This window comes from Chrysochloris asiatica, unplaced genomic scaffold, assembly GCF_000296735.1.
Source record: "Chrysochloris asiatica unplaced genomic scaffold, ChrAsi1.0 scaffold00308, whole genome shotgun sequence".
Taxonomy (NCBI): Eukaryota; Metazoa; Chordata; class Mammalia; order Afrosoricida; family Chrysochloridae; genus Chrysochloris; species Chrysochloris asiatica.
Window position 1 is genome coordinate 1,558,471 of NW_006408826.1, and position 19,890 is coordinate 1,578,360.

General features: G+C 40.4%; 1 protein-coding gene across 1 annotated transcript in view; it reads left to right on the forward strand.

Annotated features, from left to right (window-relative positions):
- ATP11C (ATPase, class VI, type 11C) overlaps positions 1–19,890 on the forward strand; it is a 141,852-nt gene that overhangs the window by 100,534 nt on the left and 21,428 nt on the right. Inside the window, exons 21-23 of the mRNA XM_006874981.1 lie at positions 3,092–3,194; positions 4,352–4,497; positions 15,160–15,219. Coding sequence (XP_006875043.1) covers positions 3,092–3,194; positions 4,352–4,497; positions 15,160–15,219 — 309 coding nt within the window. The remainder of the gene's footprint in view (positions 1–3,091; positions 3,195–4,351; positions 4,498–15,159; positions 15,220–19,890) is intronic.

The following is a 19,890-nucleotide window of genomic DNA, read 5'->3' on the forward strand; positions in this document are numbered from 1 at the left end:
TGCAATAGCCCCTTGCAGTCTTCCTCCTGATCCTCCTTGTCCAGACCTTTGTGCAATAGCCCCTTGTAGTCTTCCTCCTCATCCTACGCTGTCAACTTGCCTAGAGGAGAGCAATGGCCTCCTTGTCCAGACCTTTGTGCTCACTCCCTTTCTCCTCCTTTCTCCACTGCATTGGATGCTACCAATTAGACCCTTCTTGTAACTCTCCTCTCTTGGTTTCCTGACAGTCCAGGATTTTTCTTCTTCTTTGGCAATCCAGTGTCTTTTTACTTTGTTTTGTCCTCTGTCTTCTCCCTAATTGCCAGATTCTCTAGCAGATTCCCTCTGCGTTTTACTTGAAGGACTCTCTGGGTGGATTAGCACATCCATCTGTATGACTCCCATTGATGTATCTCTGCCTGTGACTTTCTCTTGGCTGTCTGAAATAGTCTCCTATTTCTAGCTGCCTGCCAGACAGCTCCAGATAGATTCCCCACTGCCACAGGAAACTGCTATCCACAACTTATCGTAACACTTTCCCCCTTCAGGCGACTGTGTTGGTGCCCTTGTCCTCGTTCTTTTTATTGCCAGTGCTATTTTTCATCTCTTCCCAACGTCTCAAAAGTACCTTTGACCCTCCCTTTCTCCGTCATTTCATGTGAAGTCAGCAAGTCCTGTTGGTCCTGCTCTCATTTTGGTGTCATCTTTTTTAACCTGTCACTGTCAGCCTAGTCCAAGTCCTTATGACTTTATACACAGACTGTTTTTGGATTTTGTGTTCTGGCTGATCTCCTTGCTTTAACCGTTCCCCGCTTCCTTCTGTTTCCCTACACTCCCAAATTAATCTTGTTGATAATGACTTTCTCCATCATACTCTTGCTCAGGCGCTGTGGTGGCTTCCTAGTGCCTTAGGATGATGGGCAAATGACTCATTGTGGCACTGGGAGTCGCTCTGTTGGGGACTTTAATGTATGACTGTGAGCCAGATTGTTCCATTGCCAGTTACCATAAAGTTGACTCTGATTCATGGAGACCCCATGTGTGTCACAGCAAAACTGTTCCATACCAATCCCTCATCCAGCATAAATCCTCCACTCTTGTTGATTGTTCCCCCTTTATAGCCCTTCAAAATACCATACTCGGGCCACCCACTGAAGCTTTGGAATTCTCTCTGAGCTCCTCTTGTCCTAACAAAAATTTCACTCAAAATTAAACCCAGCTCAAGAGCCACTTCCCATATGCTGTGTTTTCCAACTTCTCTAGCCTGGTTGGTTTCAACTAGCTTCCTTATACTTTCATAGCCCTTAGAATCTTCATTGCATACTTTCTCCCTTTGGTATGTATTACATGTATGCTTTCATCTGCAGTATTCTTGCTTCTTCAGATTTTGTAACTCCTTGCTCTAGGCTATATAATGATTGTTTCTTTGCCTTCTCCTTTACACACTGTACCCCCCTTCAACCCAAACACACACGCACATACACAAAGGCACGTTCTCTCTCCCACACTGCTCATCCAAATTTGGGGCATTGTCTCTGTCTACCTTCTTCTCACTCACAGTCTCCATAGCAATTAGGAGCTCTTCTTTCTTTTCTTAAGCTTTCACATCCCCAATAGGGGAGTTGGTTCCTACAAGAACAGTAGCCACAGAAATCGGTTCCCTCAAATCAGAGGTTTACCTCAGCTAGCAATATCTCGTTTTACCCTACATTCAAAGTCTGTTGCTTCAATTGCTCCCCTAGGTCCTGACTACTTCACTGGCCAGGCAGGTGTCTGAACTCCTGTCCTCATGCTGCTTTTCCCACCTAGAATATGGAGCCCCTCTGGTTCAGTCCTCAGTCTCTTTTGGTTCTCTCAATGGAAGACATTACTTACCGTAGAGCCAATGTCATGTCCATATACGTGATGTTCAGGTCACTATCTCTAATGTTAGCCCTTGCGCACTCTAGCCTTTGCGTTTCGGGCTCAAAGCAAAAAGTTACATTTAAAGTGAATTTCTTTCTGGTAACTAGTGAAAGCAAGCTTGGGGACAGAATTTTTGCAAGGTGTTACTTAGCTACTGGCTTAGTTAAGCTTTTTTCAATGCTGATAAGTTCTAAGAGGGTTTTGAGAGTTGACACATCAAGCAGTCGCTATCTAAAGCATAAGGTGGGAAGGTGGCTACTTACCCAGTACTCTTGCCACAAGTAGCTCTGCCAACAGAAGCTTTGGCAGAACCTTGAAGCAGAAGCATTTGAACTCTGGGGTGAAGACTTTGCTCATTACTTCCCATAGGATGAGCACTGTACTGTGAAACACAAGGTTTGTGGTTTGAGCCCACCAGTCACTCTGCGGGAGGGAGAAGATGAGGCTTTCTGCTCCTGCAAAGATTTTTCAAACCTCAGAAACCCCATATCCGGTCACTATAAGTCACAATTGAGTTGACAACAAACAGCTAAAACCATACACACAGCACTGAACTAGATAGTCCTAGTGATGCACATCCTGAGGAGACACTCAGAGGAGTAATATGCTTTGTACCTTGGGCATCTTTCTGTAAATCTCACCACCTTTTCGATGTCCCCTTTTAAAATGCAGCTACCTCTAGGAAAGATAAAGCCATACTGAGCAGCAGGACATTTAATAAAGACGAGTGGCTAGCGTGATGGGAACAAGAGCTGTGCATTAGGTCAATTCCAGAAAGTAAGGATTGGGGCAATTAGGGAAGATGGGGTTCTCAATAGAGAGGTGACCACAAACAGTGTTCTTGGACTTCTCACTTTTCTTCTGTTGACACTGTACTGGCTATGCCAAATCAGCTCTCTGGCCTCCATTGACCAACATTCAGCATCTCATCTGAAATGACACATGAAACCACAACTTAGGAGGGAAATGTGTTGACTGTGGTATGGGTAGGAGGCCAAAGAACCAGAAGCAGGTAGGCACTGATGTCACAGTGTGAATGCTGTGTCCTCCTACATCAGAGAAGTCTTGACTGTTGTACGTATATATGTAAACTTCCTGTCTGAAAGGCCTCCGTTAACAAGTGTGAATGAGTCGTAAACCCCAAATGTGGTCCAATCTCACATTCTGCTTTGACCTTTTCTATACTTCTTTTGTATTTAATGTTTAGATTGTCAGAATGGTGAAGAATTTAAAAGGCAGTCCAATAACACTGTCGATAGGTGATGGTGCCAATGATGTTAGTATGATCTTGGAATCCCATGTGGGAATAGGTAAGAAACCTACTGAGATAACAGCTGTAAGGTATTGGTATTGCTTGTAGGTACAGTGGTCTGATGTTCTAGACATAATGTTTTGGTTTCTCATCTGGAACTTAAATTTGGGGATGAGAAATGTTAATCGAATGAAGGGCCTCATATGATCGTGGAACATGTGTATCCCAAGATCCTACCAATAGTGGGGCTATAGCAATGCCACATGAGAGGCTCCTTTCATATTGATCAGGTAAAGTGAATTTCCCAACCTTACCGGCAACACAATTGATTGTTTATCTTTCCCTTTGACAGCATGCATGAAATTGTATTGATTTTCCTCCCCTGACCAGGCCACCTGCTTATGTTGCTGCGATATATATTTTGAGATATTTAACTGTTTGGGACGAAGACATAATAATTGGTTGGCTAGTTTTCCACATGGCAGTATTTATGGGTAATTTGGGCTATAGTGCTGAAGTTTTATGTTGACACACAACGACAGCTTTCCTGCCTTCTCCATTTTTTGTCCTGCCAGGCAGCAAACCAAACAGCCCAGCAAGATTTTTTTTTTGTGTGTGTGTTGTTGTTTTGGGAGGGTGGTAGCAGGGAAGAGATATGGATTTCAAATCTTGGGCACACTGTACTACAGTTTGGATTTGCAAATTCTTCCTTCTGTTTAGAAGTTGCCCTGTGTGGTGCTGAACTTAAATTTTCCCTACCAGCTATCTGGTGAGGAAATGGCCTCACACTACTGTAGCTCATGGGATACTTTGGTTTGGCTACTAGTTAAAGTTTCATTCAGTGAAAAGCTTTTGCCATGTTTTCATTGTAACTCTTCAGTTTTGAGTTCTTACAACAGAAATCCCAGGTCCTCAAGTTGCCTTAATCCAGCATCTAGTGCCCCGCTATGCACAATTAAGGATTTCCTACTGATTATGCTTATTTGTTTCATATCATATTACAAATACATAGTTGCAAATTGAAGTTCATTTTACATTGCATTGGCAAGTCTCAGTGTTACTTTCAAGAAAGCACTTTTTGGTTTAGAATGTAAAAGGTAAAGTATAAAGTGGAATTACAACATTTAAGCAGCTTTAACATATTAAATTTTAAAAAGCAAAGGCTTGCTTATTTTTCTATAAAGTGCTCACCCTATAGAGATGTGCTCTTTTTAGGTATTAAAGGCAAAGAAGGTCGCCAAGCAGCCAGGAATAGTGATTATTCTGTTCCAAAGTTTAAACATTTGAAGAAACTGCTGTTGGCTCATGGGCATCTATATTATGTGAGAATAGCACACCTTGTGCAGTATTTCTTCTATAAGGTATGTGATACTATAAGTGAAAACCTGTGAATGTCTTAGTTTTAAACTAAAATGTATTGAGTATGATTTGCCCAAGTGTACAGCTCCACGAGTTTTGTCATTTATATACATCCATGCAACCACGATCCCGATTACAAAATGGAACATGTGCCCCTCCCGAATCATTCTCCTTGGTTTCCTATCCCACGTAAGCACAGATCTGATTTCTCTTACTACATCATACATAGAATTAGGTAACATATAGAGTAGATGCAACGCATACTATATCGATTCACTTGGTCAGCTCTACAACTCTAAGTAAATAAGTCATATGTATTCTTTTATGCCTGGCCTATTTCGCTTAGCTTTTTAAAAAATATATATATATTGATTTCTTTTGCTGTTGAGCATCATCTGTGCAGCACACCGTACACCACTGCCTGTAGTCTTAGAGTTCTACAACCATTCTCACATTCACATGCATTTCCTGCCCTTTAAGTTTTCTAGCTAATCTTTTGGGTTGGTTTTGCCCATTTGATCCCATATATAAACCAGAAAACCAGACTCACTGCCATTTAGTCAGTTCTGACTCGGTGACCCTGTAGCACAGTCAGACTGCTCCATAGGATTAATGGACGAAGCCTGCTACATCTTCCTTCCTCCTGTGCAACTCTTTGAACCATTGACTTTTCTGTAAGCAAGCATCCTACCGGCTAACCCACTGCTATAACAGAAATAACATAAATGGGTGACTTTAGCAAACCGTTTAGGAAGAGAAGAATATGCCGTCAAGTCAGTTCCAACCCATAGTGACCCTATATAGGGTTTCTGAGATTCGGTTGGTGGGTTTGAATTACTGACCTTGAGGTTCAAACTGATGTTGCAGCACCACACCAGGACTCTGAAAGTCCGAATTCAAAGTGCCCACTGAAGGAGCTCTTAACATAATGGTTACGAGTCAGGCTGCTAATCTCACGGTCAGCAGTTCGAAACTACCAGCTGTTCCACCGGAGAAAGATGAGGCTTTCTGCTCCTATAAAGATTTACAGCCTCGGAAACCCTGTACAGGGTCACTATGGGTCGGAACTGACTCCATGGCACATAACAACAACAACACTGAAGGGGAAGGCTTTCTGTTCTGTGGACTCCGCTAATCCTGCTTGTTAATATAACAAAGTTATGTTAACATAACATAAAAAACATAAGTCCTAAGTGGACTTATAGCCTCAGGCATGTTGTTGTTGTTAAGTGCCAATGAGTTGTTCAGACTCATAATGACCCTGTATAAGGTTATCAAGGAGCAACTGGTGGGTTTGAACTGCCAACCTTGTAGTTCGCAATGCAGTGCGCCACACCAGGAGTCCAGCCACAGGCATTGAGGTCAGGATTTACAACACAGAATTTTGGGAGACATTATTCAACCCCAGACACTGTTGTTACTTAGTTAACTTAGGTTGTCCCAGGTTTGGTTAGTCTTATTTTCTGATATCACATGAAATTCCAGGCTCATCTTGTCCCAAGGCAGCTTCATAGTTTGTTGGAAAAATTCCATTATCTTTCCATCCCATTTTTCCACGAACTTTTTGAAGCCCCCTTGTGTATTCCCTGCCTCAACCTTGCATTCAGACATTTCTCTGGAATACAAGTTTTTCGTTTGAGAATGGTATGTAGAAACCAACATCTGGGTGGTAGTTGTGCCCATTGCTGCTGGGCTGAAGTTCTAGGCCTTCTCAGTAGACATAGGTCGGAAATAAATATAGGCATACATGCAAATCGCATCACGTCTGTGCGTATATGTGTGTGTACATATATATATACGTGTTGTTGTTGTTGTTATGTATCATGAAGTCAGTTCCAAAGCATAGTGACCGTGTACAGGGTTTCCAAGGCTGTAAATCTTTACGGGAACAGAAAGCCTCATCTTTCTCCCACGGAACCACTGGTAGTTTTGAACTGCTGACCGTGAGATTAGCAGCCCGATTCCTAACCACTACACTACCAGAGCTCCTTATACATACATGAGGGGACTTCAAAAATTTTGAGGGACACTGGACTAGAATGGTAATGGAATTTTTCCATGAACTTTTTGAAGCTCCCTCATGCACATTCATTCCATTGGCATCAAAAGTTTAAATGTGAGCTCAGCTTGTACTGATAACTTTAATTGCAGTGTAATACCACAGGTCTCGTTGTAGTCTTTCCCTTTTCCTTATGTGTAGCTCCTTTCTCCAACAGCAAGAAACCTTACTCTCAGTAGCCACAAGATATTTGCTTATTTGCTCAATCCTAGAATATACTTAAAGCAGTTTCAGAATGGTGTATTCATACTCCTGTGAAAACCAAACCGACAAACTTCAGCACACAATTTGTGTAGTTTTTTCTGTCTTCAGTTTGAGAGTATGTAGTTGAAAAAAATTTTCCCCTTTACTTAACCTCACTATGGTTATGTTACTTATTTGTAGTACAGTTAGGAGAATTTGGTTTTGTTTGTATTCCATTTTAGCTTCCCCCCTCCTCACCAATCCAGAATTGTTTCAATTTTTTTAAGCATGTGAAACATTAGCACTGTTCTAAAAGTCAGATCTGTATCAAGAAGTATACTCGACAGTGTGCTCCTCAATCTGTCAAGATGAGTTTTTCTGAACATGTGACTTAATGAGTTCACGTTTAAAAAAAAGAAACAGAATCGTCCAAAAATGCCTTTTCTCCAGCTTCTCCTAATCTAAAATGAAATTTTTGAATTGATGTGCAATTGTCTGTAAACATACTAACAGAGAGAAGTAGTGGAAATATTTTTGTTTTATGGCTCTGTGATCTTTATATATATATATATATATATAAGATTATATGGTAGCGTAGTAATTACGAATCGGGCTGTGAACCGCAAGGTCAGCAGTTCGAAACTACCAGCTGTTCCGCAGGAGAAAGATGAGGCTTTCTGCTCCCGTAAAGATTTACAGCCTAGGAAACCCTGTACAGGGTCGCTATGAGTCGGAACCGACTCCACGGCACATAACAACAACAACAATATCATTTTTAAGGATCCCTGGTGGTACAGTGGGTTCCAAGGTGGATTGCTAACTGTGAAAGGTCAGCAGTTGAACCTACCAGCCACTCTGAAGGAGAAAGATGAAGCAATTTGCTTCAGTAAAGATTTCTAGCCTTAGAAACCTTCTAGAACAATCTACTGTGTCCTACAGGGTTGCGGTTGCTGTGAGTCAGAATCAATTCAAGAGCAGGGGATTTGGGGTTCATTTGTTTTTTGATTGAGATAAAAGTTTAATTGAGATAAAATTAACATAATGTAAAATTTGCCATTTTGAAATACATGTGATTCAGTGATTTTGCATATATTCGCTGTGATGAACATACATCATCACTGTATAATTTCAGGACATTTTCACCACCCCTAAAAGAAACCATGCATCTATTAGTAATCAGTCAAACTGCATAGTTTTGCACTTGGCCTTTTTTACTAAATATAATGTGAGCCTTTTCCACACCCAGTTAAATATTCATCTAGAACCTGATGGTTGTACAATATCCAAAGTTAGAGAGATCCTGGATATAAATTTTTATCTTCCTGGGAATAATAAAAATGATCAATTTCCTTCTTTATAATCCTGTTTGTAGGTATACTAACAAGTATATGTGCCACTTTTAAATCATTCCAGCCTTTTATGGTATTTGAATTTCTGTGATCAACCCCAGATCTTAGTAACTTAATTTTTTGCTAAAGACTATAATTGTGAACCTAGATTCACAGGTGTCCTAAGACCATTCCCAGCAGCATCAGCTGGTAGGTCTTAGCATCTCCATTTAAAATAGGAGGAAACGGGCTCAGAAAGATGACATAACTGTGACAGAGCTAGAGCTCCACCATTGCTATTCAAACTGATCTTGTGGTCCAGTGCTTATCGGACAGCGCCACACTAGGACTCCATCTCCACCGTGGTGGTGGTGGTGGTGGTGGTTATGTGCCGTGGAGCTGGTTCCGACTCAGCGACCCTGTACAGGGTTTCCAAGGCTGTAAATCTTTATGGGAGCAGAAAGCCTCATCTTTCTACTGCGCAACAGCTGGTAGTTTTGAACTGCTGACCGTGAGATTAGTAGCCCGATTCATAACCACTGTGCTACCAGAGCTCCTTCATCTCCACCCTAGGTTTCTTCATTCTAAAGAATCCAGGATTCTCTCTACATCATAGCTAAGGCCTTTCAGATGGTGCGCTGAGTGTCCAAGCGCCCTTTGATGGTCATATGGTTATTTTCTTTTTATCTCCCCTAGTAATACATCGCATGAAGAACTGTCCCAGAGATCCGCCTTGAGATCTTACCCTCTAGAGGCTTGGTTTGCCTCTAGGTTTTGACCTGCAATTCAAGCATTTGCCACCAGATGGAAGGAATGTTCTGTTAAGGAAGGTAGAACAAAGACACATTAAAATGGTTAATGTTGACCAGTGACTAAGTAACTGACTTGTCTCCGCGCCCAGTTAAGGGCGCAGACACGTGTCATTCTATAAATGATGCCCTCTGACTTCATTTGGGTTTCTATTCCCATGATCATCTTAGTATTGACTTAGTAGTTTTCCATTTTTTTACTGCCTTTTGAAAACCAGTATGATTTCTTATGTTCTCAGCCCTCTTTGTCTGAGCTGAAAATAAAGAAGTTTTGACCTCCACTTATCTTTATAATTAAAAAAAGATTGTTAAGGGCTAAACGTATATAACATAAAACTTGGCATTTTATCTGCTTTCAGGTTTGCAATTGAGTGACATTAATTGAATTCACTATGCTGTATAACCATCACCACTATTTCTATGACATTTTCATCACCCCAAACCAAAACTTGGTACCCCTCAAATAACCCCACTTTCCATCTCCTGTCTACGATATTTCATATACTTAAGATCATAGGAGATTTGTCCTTTTTATATTTGATTTTCTTGACTATGTTTTCAGAGTCTATTAATGTGTTGGCATGTATCTGGACTTAATCTCTCTTTAGAGCTGAGTTGTTGTTGTTAAGTGCTGTCGAGTCGATTCTGACCCATAGCGGATTTGTATAGGGTTTTCAAGGAGCAGCTGATAAGCTTGAACCACTGACTTTGCAGTCTGACGCATTAGCCCACAAATGTTTGTTCCATCTTTGGTTTATTTCTTCATCTGTTGATAGACACTTGAGTTGTTTCTACCATTAAGATATTGGAAAGAATGCTGCAGTGAGCATTGGAATATAAGTCGCTGTTGTGCTTGAAGTGGCTGCTTCCAAGCCTTTTGGAGATATACCTAGGGATGGGATTGCTATTTGTGGTTTTTCTAGGAACCCTCACACTACTTTCCATAGCAGCTTTGCCATTTTGCATTCCCACCAATAAGTGAGGGTTGCAGCTTTTCTGATAAGATCTATCCTTGTGGATGGGAAGAGGTGGTGGTACATCATGGCAGCTCTTCCTATCTACTCTCTCTCAAGTCCATTCTCCTTGTATAGTTTAGTGTTGCTATTGTTGTTAAGTGCTGTTGAGACAGTCCTGAATCATAGTGACCCTGTATAGGGTTTCTATGGAGCAGCTTAGAACTACTAAGCAGCTTTGAACTGCTGGCCTGGTGGTTCGCAGTCCGGTGCTGAACCTACAGCGCCACACCAGGAGTCCTTGTATAGTTTAGTCAGGGTAATGTTTTGAAAATGCAGATGTCTCTCCATTGTCAGAGGATTAGTCAGGCTTCTAATTCTAAGGCTCCCAGAGCCTGGCCTTGCCTTACCTCATGCAATGAAACCTGTAAGAGCCCGAACTGGGCAGGCCTGCCTGATTCTTCTGGGTCTTGCAACTTTGCTGCTTTTGACAGGGTGCGGTCTCATCACTTCTCTGTCATTTTTATTAGTACAAAACATTTGCATTTTCCTTCTCTGACAGGCTTTCACCTTGTACAGGTTCTGGCTTCTACAGATTTCACTGTATGTTTAAAACACATCAGTATATCCTCTTTATCGTTTAGACATATAAGAAGTTTAAGTAGTTAGAACTTCTTTATTTATTCATCAACTGATTGGTTTGGGGTGCCTTAACCTGTATCAATTTCTGTTTTATGCACCAGGGATTCATCAGGGACTAGAAAGGCAAAGTCCCTGTCTTCGTGGTACTTATATTCTACTGGGGGAAACAGATCCCTCCATGAAAAACCCCTATGGTCCCCACTGAGTTCTGCTCCCTCCAATCCCAAAACACTTATTTTTTTCATAAAATAAGACTCTATAAAAGCTACTGACAATATTTTTCTTTCTTCTTTGTTTTGAAAAGTATTTTATTGTGAATTAAGTGAAGGTTCACAGAGCAGATCATCAGTTTTACATTCAGCAAATCATCTACTTTGCTTCATTATATGGTTGCAATCCCCTTCATGCACCAACAGCCAACAGCATTTACCTCTATTCTCTCCAACCACTGCATTCTTACCTGCCTCTCCTGCCACCCCCTTCCTTCCTCTGCCAACCTCCCTCCGGTTGTATATTGCCTGCCCCATCACCCATCTGACAGTATTTTTCATTGTAACAGAACGACTACGTGCAAGTTAATGTTGTCCTTCCATTTGATGATCTTAAGAACCCTGACACTTGTTCTGATACTCAGACGTTGTTCACATTTGTATAAACACTTTTCTCTAGGCACATTCCTCCAGAGCCTGGGGCAGATGCTCATCTAAAAAATCAGAGGATGGATCTGATTTTTAAAAACAACCTAAAGTTGCCCAGACCTCCTGTGTGCTGTCGAGTCGATTCTAACTCATAGCAACCCATTATAGGGTTTCCTTTTACTGGGGCAGAAAGCTTCATCTTTGTCCCTTAGAGCAGCTGGTGGATTTGAACAGCTGTTCTTGTGGTTGGCAGCCCAACGCACAGTACTCCCTCCCAGACTGAAATCTGATGAATTGGCTAAGTGAGAATATGTGTCTGGAGGAAGGAGACAGATTTTCCAACACGACTCAAGAATGAGCTCTTAGAGAATTCTAGAGACATCAGGAGCAAACCTTACCAGCACTTAAAATAAGCTCAGATCCTACTATGAAGGGCAGCACTAATTAGAAAATATTAGTTCTGGTAGTTTTTCCTGGCAAAAAAGCAAGGCTTCAGGAATTGATGGGACGCCAACCAGTTGGATTGTTTCAACAAACTAATGCTGGAAATACTCATTTGTCTGCCAAGAAATTTGGAAGACCTGGCCAAACAAATGCAAGAGATCTATATCTATGCCCATTCCCAAGAAAGGAGACCAAACAGAATGCATTATTTATTTATTGAACACCACCATTGATAGCACACGCCAATAAAATTTTGCTGCAGATAATTCAAAAATAGTTGAAGCAGTCCACCCACAGGAAATTGCCAAAAAGTCAAGCTAGATTCAGAAAAGGAATTGGAACTGTGGATATCATTGTTGATATCAGATGGATCCTAACTGAAAGCAAAGAATGTTAGAAAAATGTTTACATGTGTTTCTGACTTTGCAAAGGAATTCAGTTGTGTGGATATCAACAAATTATAGACAACACTGTGAGGAATGGGAACTGTAAAACAATTAATTATGCTGTGGCACTGCAGGATAATGCATTGGATCGTAAGGTTGGTTTGAACCTCAGGGTTGGTAGTTCAAATCCACCAAACACTTCTTGGAAATCGTATGCAGGGTCGCTATGAGTTGGAACCTACTTGATGGCACTTAACAACAATGTGAAACCTATACATAATTCAACAGACAGTATATGATGGCTTAAAATCAGGAAAGATGTGTGTCACCACACACTTATTCAGTCTCTATGCTGAGCAAATAATCTGAGAAGCTGTACCAAATGAAGAAGGATGCGGCCTCAGGATTCAAAGAATATTCTCTAGCAGCCTGCAATATGCAGAAGACATAGCCTTGCTTGCTGAAAGAAGAGAATTTGAAGTACTTACTGTTGTTGTTAGGTGCCATCAAGTCAGCTGCACAACAGAACTATACCGTATGTCATCTTAACATTGATTATGTTTGAACCCAGCATTGTGGCCACTGTGTTCCATCCATTTCATTGGGGATTGTCCTTTTTTTGCCGATCCTCTACCAAGCATAATGTTCTTTTCCATCTACTAGTCCCTCCTTGACAACATCTCACCATCCTCCCTTCTATAGACTATTCTGGCTGTACTTCTTTCATGACAGATGTGTTTGTTCTTCTGTCACCCGTGGTACTTTTCAGTATTCTTCACCAACACACTAATTCTAAGGCATCGATTCTTCCACGCTCTTATTCATTGTCCAACTTTCACATGCATATGAAGCATGAATTGAAAATACCATGATGGGTCAGCCGTCATCTATGCCGCTTAACACTTTAAAGAGGGCTTGTGCAGCAGATTTGCCCAGTGTAATATGTCTTTTCGATTTGTTGGCTGCTGCTTCCAGGGACACTGACTATGGATTCAAATAAAATGAAATCTTTGACAACTTATGTCTTTTCTCTGTTTGTCATGATGTAAGCATATTGGTCCAGTTGTGAGGATTTTAATTTTCTTTACATTGAGTTGCAATCCATACTGATCTTCCTCAGGAAGTATTTCAAGTCCTCTTTACTTTCAGCAAGCAAGGTTGTGTCATTTGCATATTGAAGGTTGTTAATGAGCCAAACCATATGATTGTCCAATTCACAATGGCCAATACCTGTCCATTTCAGCTCACTAATTCCTAGGATATCAATCTATATGTGCTCCATTTAATTTTAATGACTTCAAATTTTCTTAGATTCATATACTTGCTACATTCTAAGTTCCAATTATTAATGAATGTTTGCAGCTTCTGCTTTTCATTTTGGGTTATACCGTATTTGCAAATGAAGGTCTAAAAGGTTTGCTACATCTATATCATTAAGGCTGACTTTGAGGGGCTAGTTCTTGATCAGTTTTTAAGTGCCTTCCAAATTGAGGCGCTGATTTTCCAGCACTACGTCAGACATTTTTCATTGCTGTTCCCAAGGTCTTCAGGGGCAAATCTCTCAGAATTGAACTGCCTATTCCTTATTCCTAATCTGTTCTTAGTCTGAAAGCTCTGCCGAAACCTGTCCGTCCTAGGCGACCCTGCTGGTATTTAAAATACTGGAGGCATAACTTCCATTGCAGCAATGTGCAAACCATCCCAGTATGGCAAGCTGACAGATGTGTGGTCTCTCACTTATTGATGGGAATTAAAGACTACAGCCTTCAGTATGGACTGTACCTCAATATAAAGAAAACAGAAATCTTCACAACTGTACCAACAGTTGTGAAGTCGTCAAAGACTTCATTTTGCTTGGTTCAACTATCAACACTCAGGAAAGCAGCAGTCAAGAAATCAAATGACATATTGCATTAGGCAATTCTGCTGCAAAAGACCTCTTTAATGGGTTCAAGAGCAATGATGTCAATTTGAGGACTAAGTTGCGCCTGACCTAGGCCATGGTATTTTTAGTCATCTCATATGTATGTGAAAACTGGAAAGTGAGTAAGGAAGATGGAAGAAGGATTGATGCCTTTGACTGATGCCATTATTCTTGTAGAATACTGAAAGTGCCATAGACTGCCAGAAGAACAAAAAAAAAATCAGTCTTAGAAATCAGGATGGTGAGCCTTCATTTCACGTAGTTTGGACATGTTATTAGCGGAAACCAGTTCTTGGAGAAGTACAACATGCTTGGTAAAGTAGAGAGTCAGTGGAAAAAAGGAAGACCTTCAACGAGATAGACTGGCATAGTGTCTGCAACAGTGGGGCCGAACAACAATTGTGAGGATGGCACAGGAGCAGGCAGTGTTTTGTTCTGGGTTGCTGTGAGTCAGAGCTGACTTGATGGCACCTAGCAAGAAGAAGACATTGATTTTAGTGTTTTATAATCACAATTACAGCCTTTTATTGCCTATATGAATTGTCAGCTTATATTTTTTATCAACTTGTTTTTAGTGTTCCGCAATTAAATAAGTCCTTAGGGAAGGAAGTTTGCTTTTTATTTATCTGGTTGGTTGCTTGCTTTTTTTTTGTATCACCTTTGCATATAGTGTTTTTATTAAGTGCTGTTGAGTCCGTTCCAACTCACAGCTACCCTGTGTAGGATATCCGAGGAGCAAGTTGGTGGGTGTGAACCATCGACCTTGTGGTTCGCAGTTGAGTGCTGATCCTACAGCGCCATACCAGAAGCCCTTGCCATATAGTAGGTACTCAATGATTACATGTTGATTACTTGATGAAACAGTACTAAAGGCATTAGTTGGCAACTTTTGGCTATCAGCACATACTATAGTGATTTCCTGACCGTTGGCATAAATTAACTTTAAAATACACATTTACAGTATTATGTCATTGTCTTTTATAAGGATTTTTTAAATGTACTTGGCATTTAAGATACAGTACCATTAGGTGTTCTTATTAGATGAGTTCATTTTGTCCCTGGAATGAAAAAAAAAAGTTTCTCATAAATTGACATCTTTTTTTGCCTTGGTAGGGTAAAAGTTGGCCTTAATATGAAATAATCATATGCTTTTAAGTTGTTTTCTTACAACTTTGGAATAGAGAGTTATTGAATCCTGCAGTTAGTTTACAGTTTGAATATAAATTTGTGATACATTTCTTTAGCTTAGACATTTGATGAAGTGAAAAGATTAACCTTTTTTTCTTGTTTTTTTCCAGAACCTTTGTTTCATTTTGCCACAATTTTTGTACCAGTTCTTTTGTGGATTCTCACAACAGGTTTGTTTCTTGAGTTATTTGTTACCCTGTGACATTTGATATTAATAAATCACCTTTTATGTACTAGAAATTAAAATGTAGAGTGGTATGCCCGGTTTTTAGCAATAGAAAATAGAAAATGTTGTCTTGACTTGAATAGTTTTCTTATTCTTCCCTCCTTTTTGAAAGTTACTTGGTGTTTCCTGTTGGAGTTGGAATAACCTTAGAAGCAGTATTTTGTCTCCCCCTTCCTTTTTATCAATGTATAGAACATGTTCCAATAATCCAAAAGTGTTAACCGCTTATTATTTCATTCAGTAAAATCCCTTTGCACTTCTGTAATTTCTCAAGCTCATTTTATAGAGAACGTTGATCTTCAACCTGGACAAGAAGTTGTGATTCCTAGATAGAGCCTTGGATTACTTGAAGTACTTCTTGAGTGTTTTGTCCTAAATTTTTTCTACTGTGGCACTGTAGGATAAGCACTTGACTGCAAATCACATTGTTGACGGTTTGAACTCAGCAGCCACTCCCTGGAAGAAAGATGAGGGTTTCTGTTCCCCCAAAGATTTAAAGCCTCAGCAACAGGGTTGCTATGAGTTGGAACTGACTCAATGAAACCTACTAGCAACAACAGTTGTTTTCAAACTGATTGCTAATAATAATATAGTTTATATTAACTTGATAGCATAAACGGCGGGGTGGTTAGGTACGTCGTAGGTTGGTTTTCACAATCGAAATGGATTTTTATGTTCCTTATAGTGAAGTTTCAACTACAAATACTCAGTGATTTTGCCAAGCTGAATTACAACATCAAGACAGATATTAGACTTTAGGTTTCAGATGCAAGCTTTATTTCTCATGATTTTTCATGGTTATCTTGTTAAGGGCCATCAAGTTGGTTTCTACTCATAGCAACCCTGGATAGGGTTTCCAAGGAGCAGCTGGTGAATTTGAACCTCCAACATGGCGGTTCAAACCAACCTTGTAGTCCAGTGCATTATCCCACAATGCCACACCAGGATCTTCATCGTAGGAAGTTAAAATTTTTTTCTTACTTTCAGCAGTATTTTTAAGAGAGTCTACTCTTCTTGGTGGGAAGTAGTTCTCTTCCTTTTGAACTCGTCTCTTTGTTCTCGGGTATGCTGTTTCTTTACATCAGTACTATGCCATCAGCCCCACTGTGGGTTTGTGACTTTAACCATCTACCAGCTGTATGCAATGCCACTAATCCTCTTGTGTTCAGAGGTAGTACTATTAGCTACAGAGAGTGTTATAAATTCTGATGAAGTGCTATTAACCAAAATATTGCTGATTCCTCCTTCACTTGGATGAATGCAAGTATTAAAAGATATGTCAAATTTTCTTACTTGTTATGTGTCGCAAGGAGCGAAAGGGAAATTGGCTTGAGCTGAAACTTTGTTTTTCTTTTCAGAAGAATTTGTTGCTTTTTTATCCTATTAAAAGGATATCTGTACATGTTTACCAAGCACAAGCTGGAATGAGGAAAGAAAGGACTTATTCCATATAAAGCCAGGGACCCTCGGCTGTCTTGTGTATGTTTAATCCTTTCTAATGGAGTTGATGTGTTCTTCCTCGGTTGTTCAACTAGTTGATAAATTCGTTTGACATACGTTTATTGAGTTCCGACTACATGCTATGTGTGGTGGATTTAGCAGTGATGAAAACTAACTCATTTACCCTCATGGAACTTGCATTGCAGTGATCAAGGAGAGACAGACAAAGTGAAACAAACATGTGGTGTTGGTCACAGGTTTGTGCTCTGCGGTGGAAGCAGTAATAATGAAGCATGATAAAGGGACAGAGTCTAACTTGAGGGAAGTGCTCTTTGAGATAGGGTGGTCTGGGACATTCTCCCTGATGAGGTGATACTTGGGCATAGATGTGAGGCAGATGAAGGAATGAGCGATGCAGACATGTCAAAGGAAACAGCTAAAATGAAGGCTTCTTTGAGGAGGCAGCGTGACACATGGCATCTTGAATTTTGACCCTGGCCCTATAGTAGTGTAGTATAGTTCATATCTTTCTGGAGCACAGGCTGGTGGTGGTTGTTGTTGATAGGTGCCATTGAGTCAGTTCCGACAGCAGAACTACTCACTGCCCAATCCTGCACCCTCCTCACAATTCTTGCCATGCTTGTGCCCATTGCTGCTGCCACTGTGCCAATGCATCCTGTTGGGGGTCTTCCTCTTTTTCTCTGACCCTCCACCTTACCAAACATGGTATCCTTCTCCAGCGACTGCTCCCTCCTGACAATATGTCCAAAGTATGAGAGATGAAGCTTGGCCATCTTAGCCTCCAAGGAGCACTCTGGCTGCACTTCCTCCAACACAGATCTCCAACACCATAACTCAAATGCATCAATTCTTCTACGGTCTTCCTTATTCACTGTCCAGCTTTCACATGCATATGAGGTTATTGAAAATACCATGGCTATTGTTGATTCTCAGTCCAAAGAGTGCCTTTTAGTAAGCTTTGTAAATTCAGTTTGGTTATTATAAAATCCTTTAATTTCGGTTTATCTAGAAATGTCCTAAGCTGTCGTATTTGAGGTACAACTTTGTTGAGTATATGATTCTTTGTTAGCAATTTTTTTCTTTTAGAGTTTTATATATGTCATCCTATTGCCCTATTGCCCACTTGGTTTCTGCTGAGAAATCAGAATTTAGTCCTATTGGTTCTCCTTTGTAGGTAACTTTTCATTTTTCTCGAGGTGCTTTCAGGATTCTTGCCTAGTCTTAGGTTTTGCAAAGCATGATTGTGAAGTTTACTTCGGACCACTCTTCAACAATTTTCTCTGTTTGTTTTTTTTTTGTTTTTTTTGTCTCTTCCTGTTGTGGAATTCTGATCACCCGCCGTAAGTTGTTACTCTTCAGTGTCCCACATACCTCTTAGGCTTTCTTTGGATTGTTTTTCATTCTTTCTCCTGATTGCTCTTTTAGCATACTAGTATTGAGAGATTTATCTTCAAGCCCACTAATTTGGGCTTCTGTTGCTTCACATCTATTTCTTTGTCCTTTCAGTGTATTGTCCATTTCCTAAATCTTAGTATTAATCTGCTGGATTTCTAATTGCACAATTTTGTATTATTTCTAAATTTGTATTTATTTTGTCTATTTCTTCTTGTAGTCTTTTCCTGAAGTCTTGTAACTTTTTTTTTTCTGTGTTCTCTTTGCTTTCCCAGATCTTTCTGTCAGTCTTTTGAAGGTACCTAATAGATTCCTTTAAATTCTTTTTCAGTTACTTCCATAACCTTTCTTCTTCAGAAACATTTTCTTGCTCTGCGTCTTGGTTATTTGTTGAGCCAGTCTCTCTTGCTTTTTCCTATGAGCTAAAATTGTCTCGGTGACATCATGGTATTATCGTTGTTAAGTAAGTATTGTGCAGTCGGTTCCAACTTTACAGCAACCCTCTTTAGGTTTTCCGAGGCTTAAATCTTTGCAGGAGCAGAAAGCCTCATCTTTCTCCTGTGAAGAGGTTCGTGGGCTCAAACCACGGACCCTGTGATTTGCAGTCCAATGCTTGTCGTGTTGTATTTAATTTTGTATTTGATGATTTTTATGTCCTAATGTGGCACTGCTGAATAATACAGTGCAAAGTTGGTTTGAACCATAAGGTCAGTGGTTCAAACCCACCAGCTACTTCTTGGAAACCCTAGATAGTGTTGCTTTGCATTGGAACCAACTCAACAGCACTTCACAACAACAGCGTTGATGTGTTCCTAGGCTCTCGCCTGTCTCCTGTGCAAGCATACGCACCCTTCTCCTTTGCTGGAAATACCTCTCAGTTTAGGGTGAGTTTGGTTGGCATTGGGTGCTGCCTATCATTGATCAATTGGCATAGGAGCTGGTTGGCTCTTGCCCAGTAGGTGGAGCTGCCAAGGATACAGTTGTGGCTGGGTTGTCTGGACACAGTTGGTATCTCCTATCAGGTGGGAAAGAGGAGAAACCCCACACTCACACACAAGAAAACAAAACAGAACAAACAAGTAAACAGCCAACAATGATAAGATAAACTAATAAAGGAGAAAAAAAAAAGAAATAAAAACAGGCAGCAACCAGAAATGAAGAATATAATAACTAAAAAGAGAAGAGAGGGATAGGAAAATGGAGCCATAGAAGAGAGAAGTAAAAGAGAAAATAAAGGAATAATAATAATAAAAGAAACACTGAGAAAAACCAGGGAAAGGGAAGAGAGTAAAGAGTAGTAACGAAAACAGAAGACGGGAAATGAGAAACAGAAGGAAAAACAAAAGCAGAGATAGAAAGGATAGAATTCAAGGGGATGGAAAGAAAAGAAGAAGAAAGAAAAAGCTAACAAAAGCAATGAGAGGAAAATCCAAAAAACAAAACAAAACAAAAAAACAACTGTACCTCTATTGGACCCTAAGAGGAGAAAACTTGGGGTGGGGGGCGTGGCTGCTGCCAGTCAAGGAACTCATGAAGGTGGATGTAGGAGGGATGTGACAGTGGAGTTCCTGACCCTAGATGGAATTGTATCAGCCTTGGTGTTTGTTAGCCATGTTTCCGATCTCAATCTGGAAGTCCTTTGTGGAGGCCCCTGATGGAGCGGCTTTCAGTGTCTGTTAGGACCACAGTGTAGCTGGGGACACGGTAGATGGTTATGACGGTTTCTGCTAGACTAATGCTGGTCTGGTGGCTCTGCAGGTCC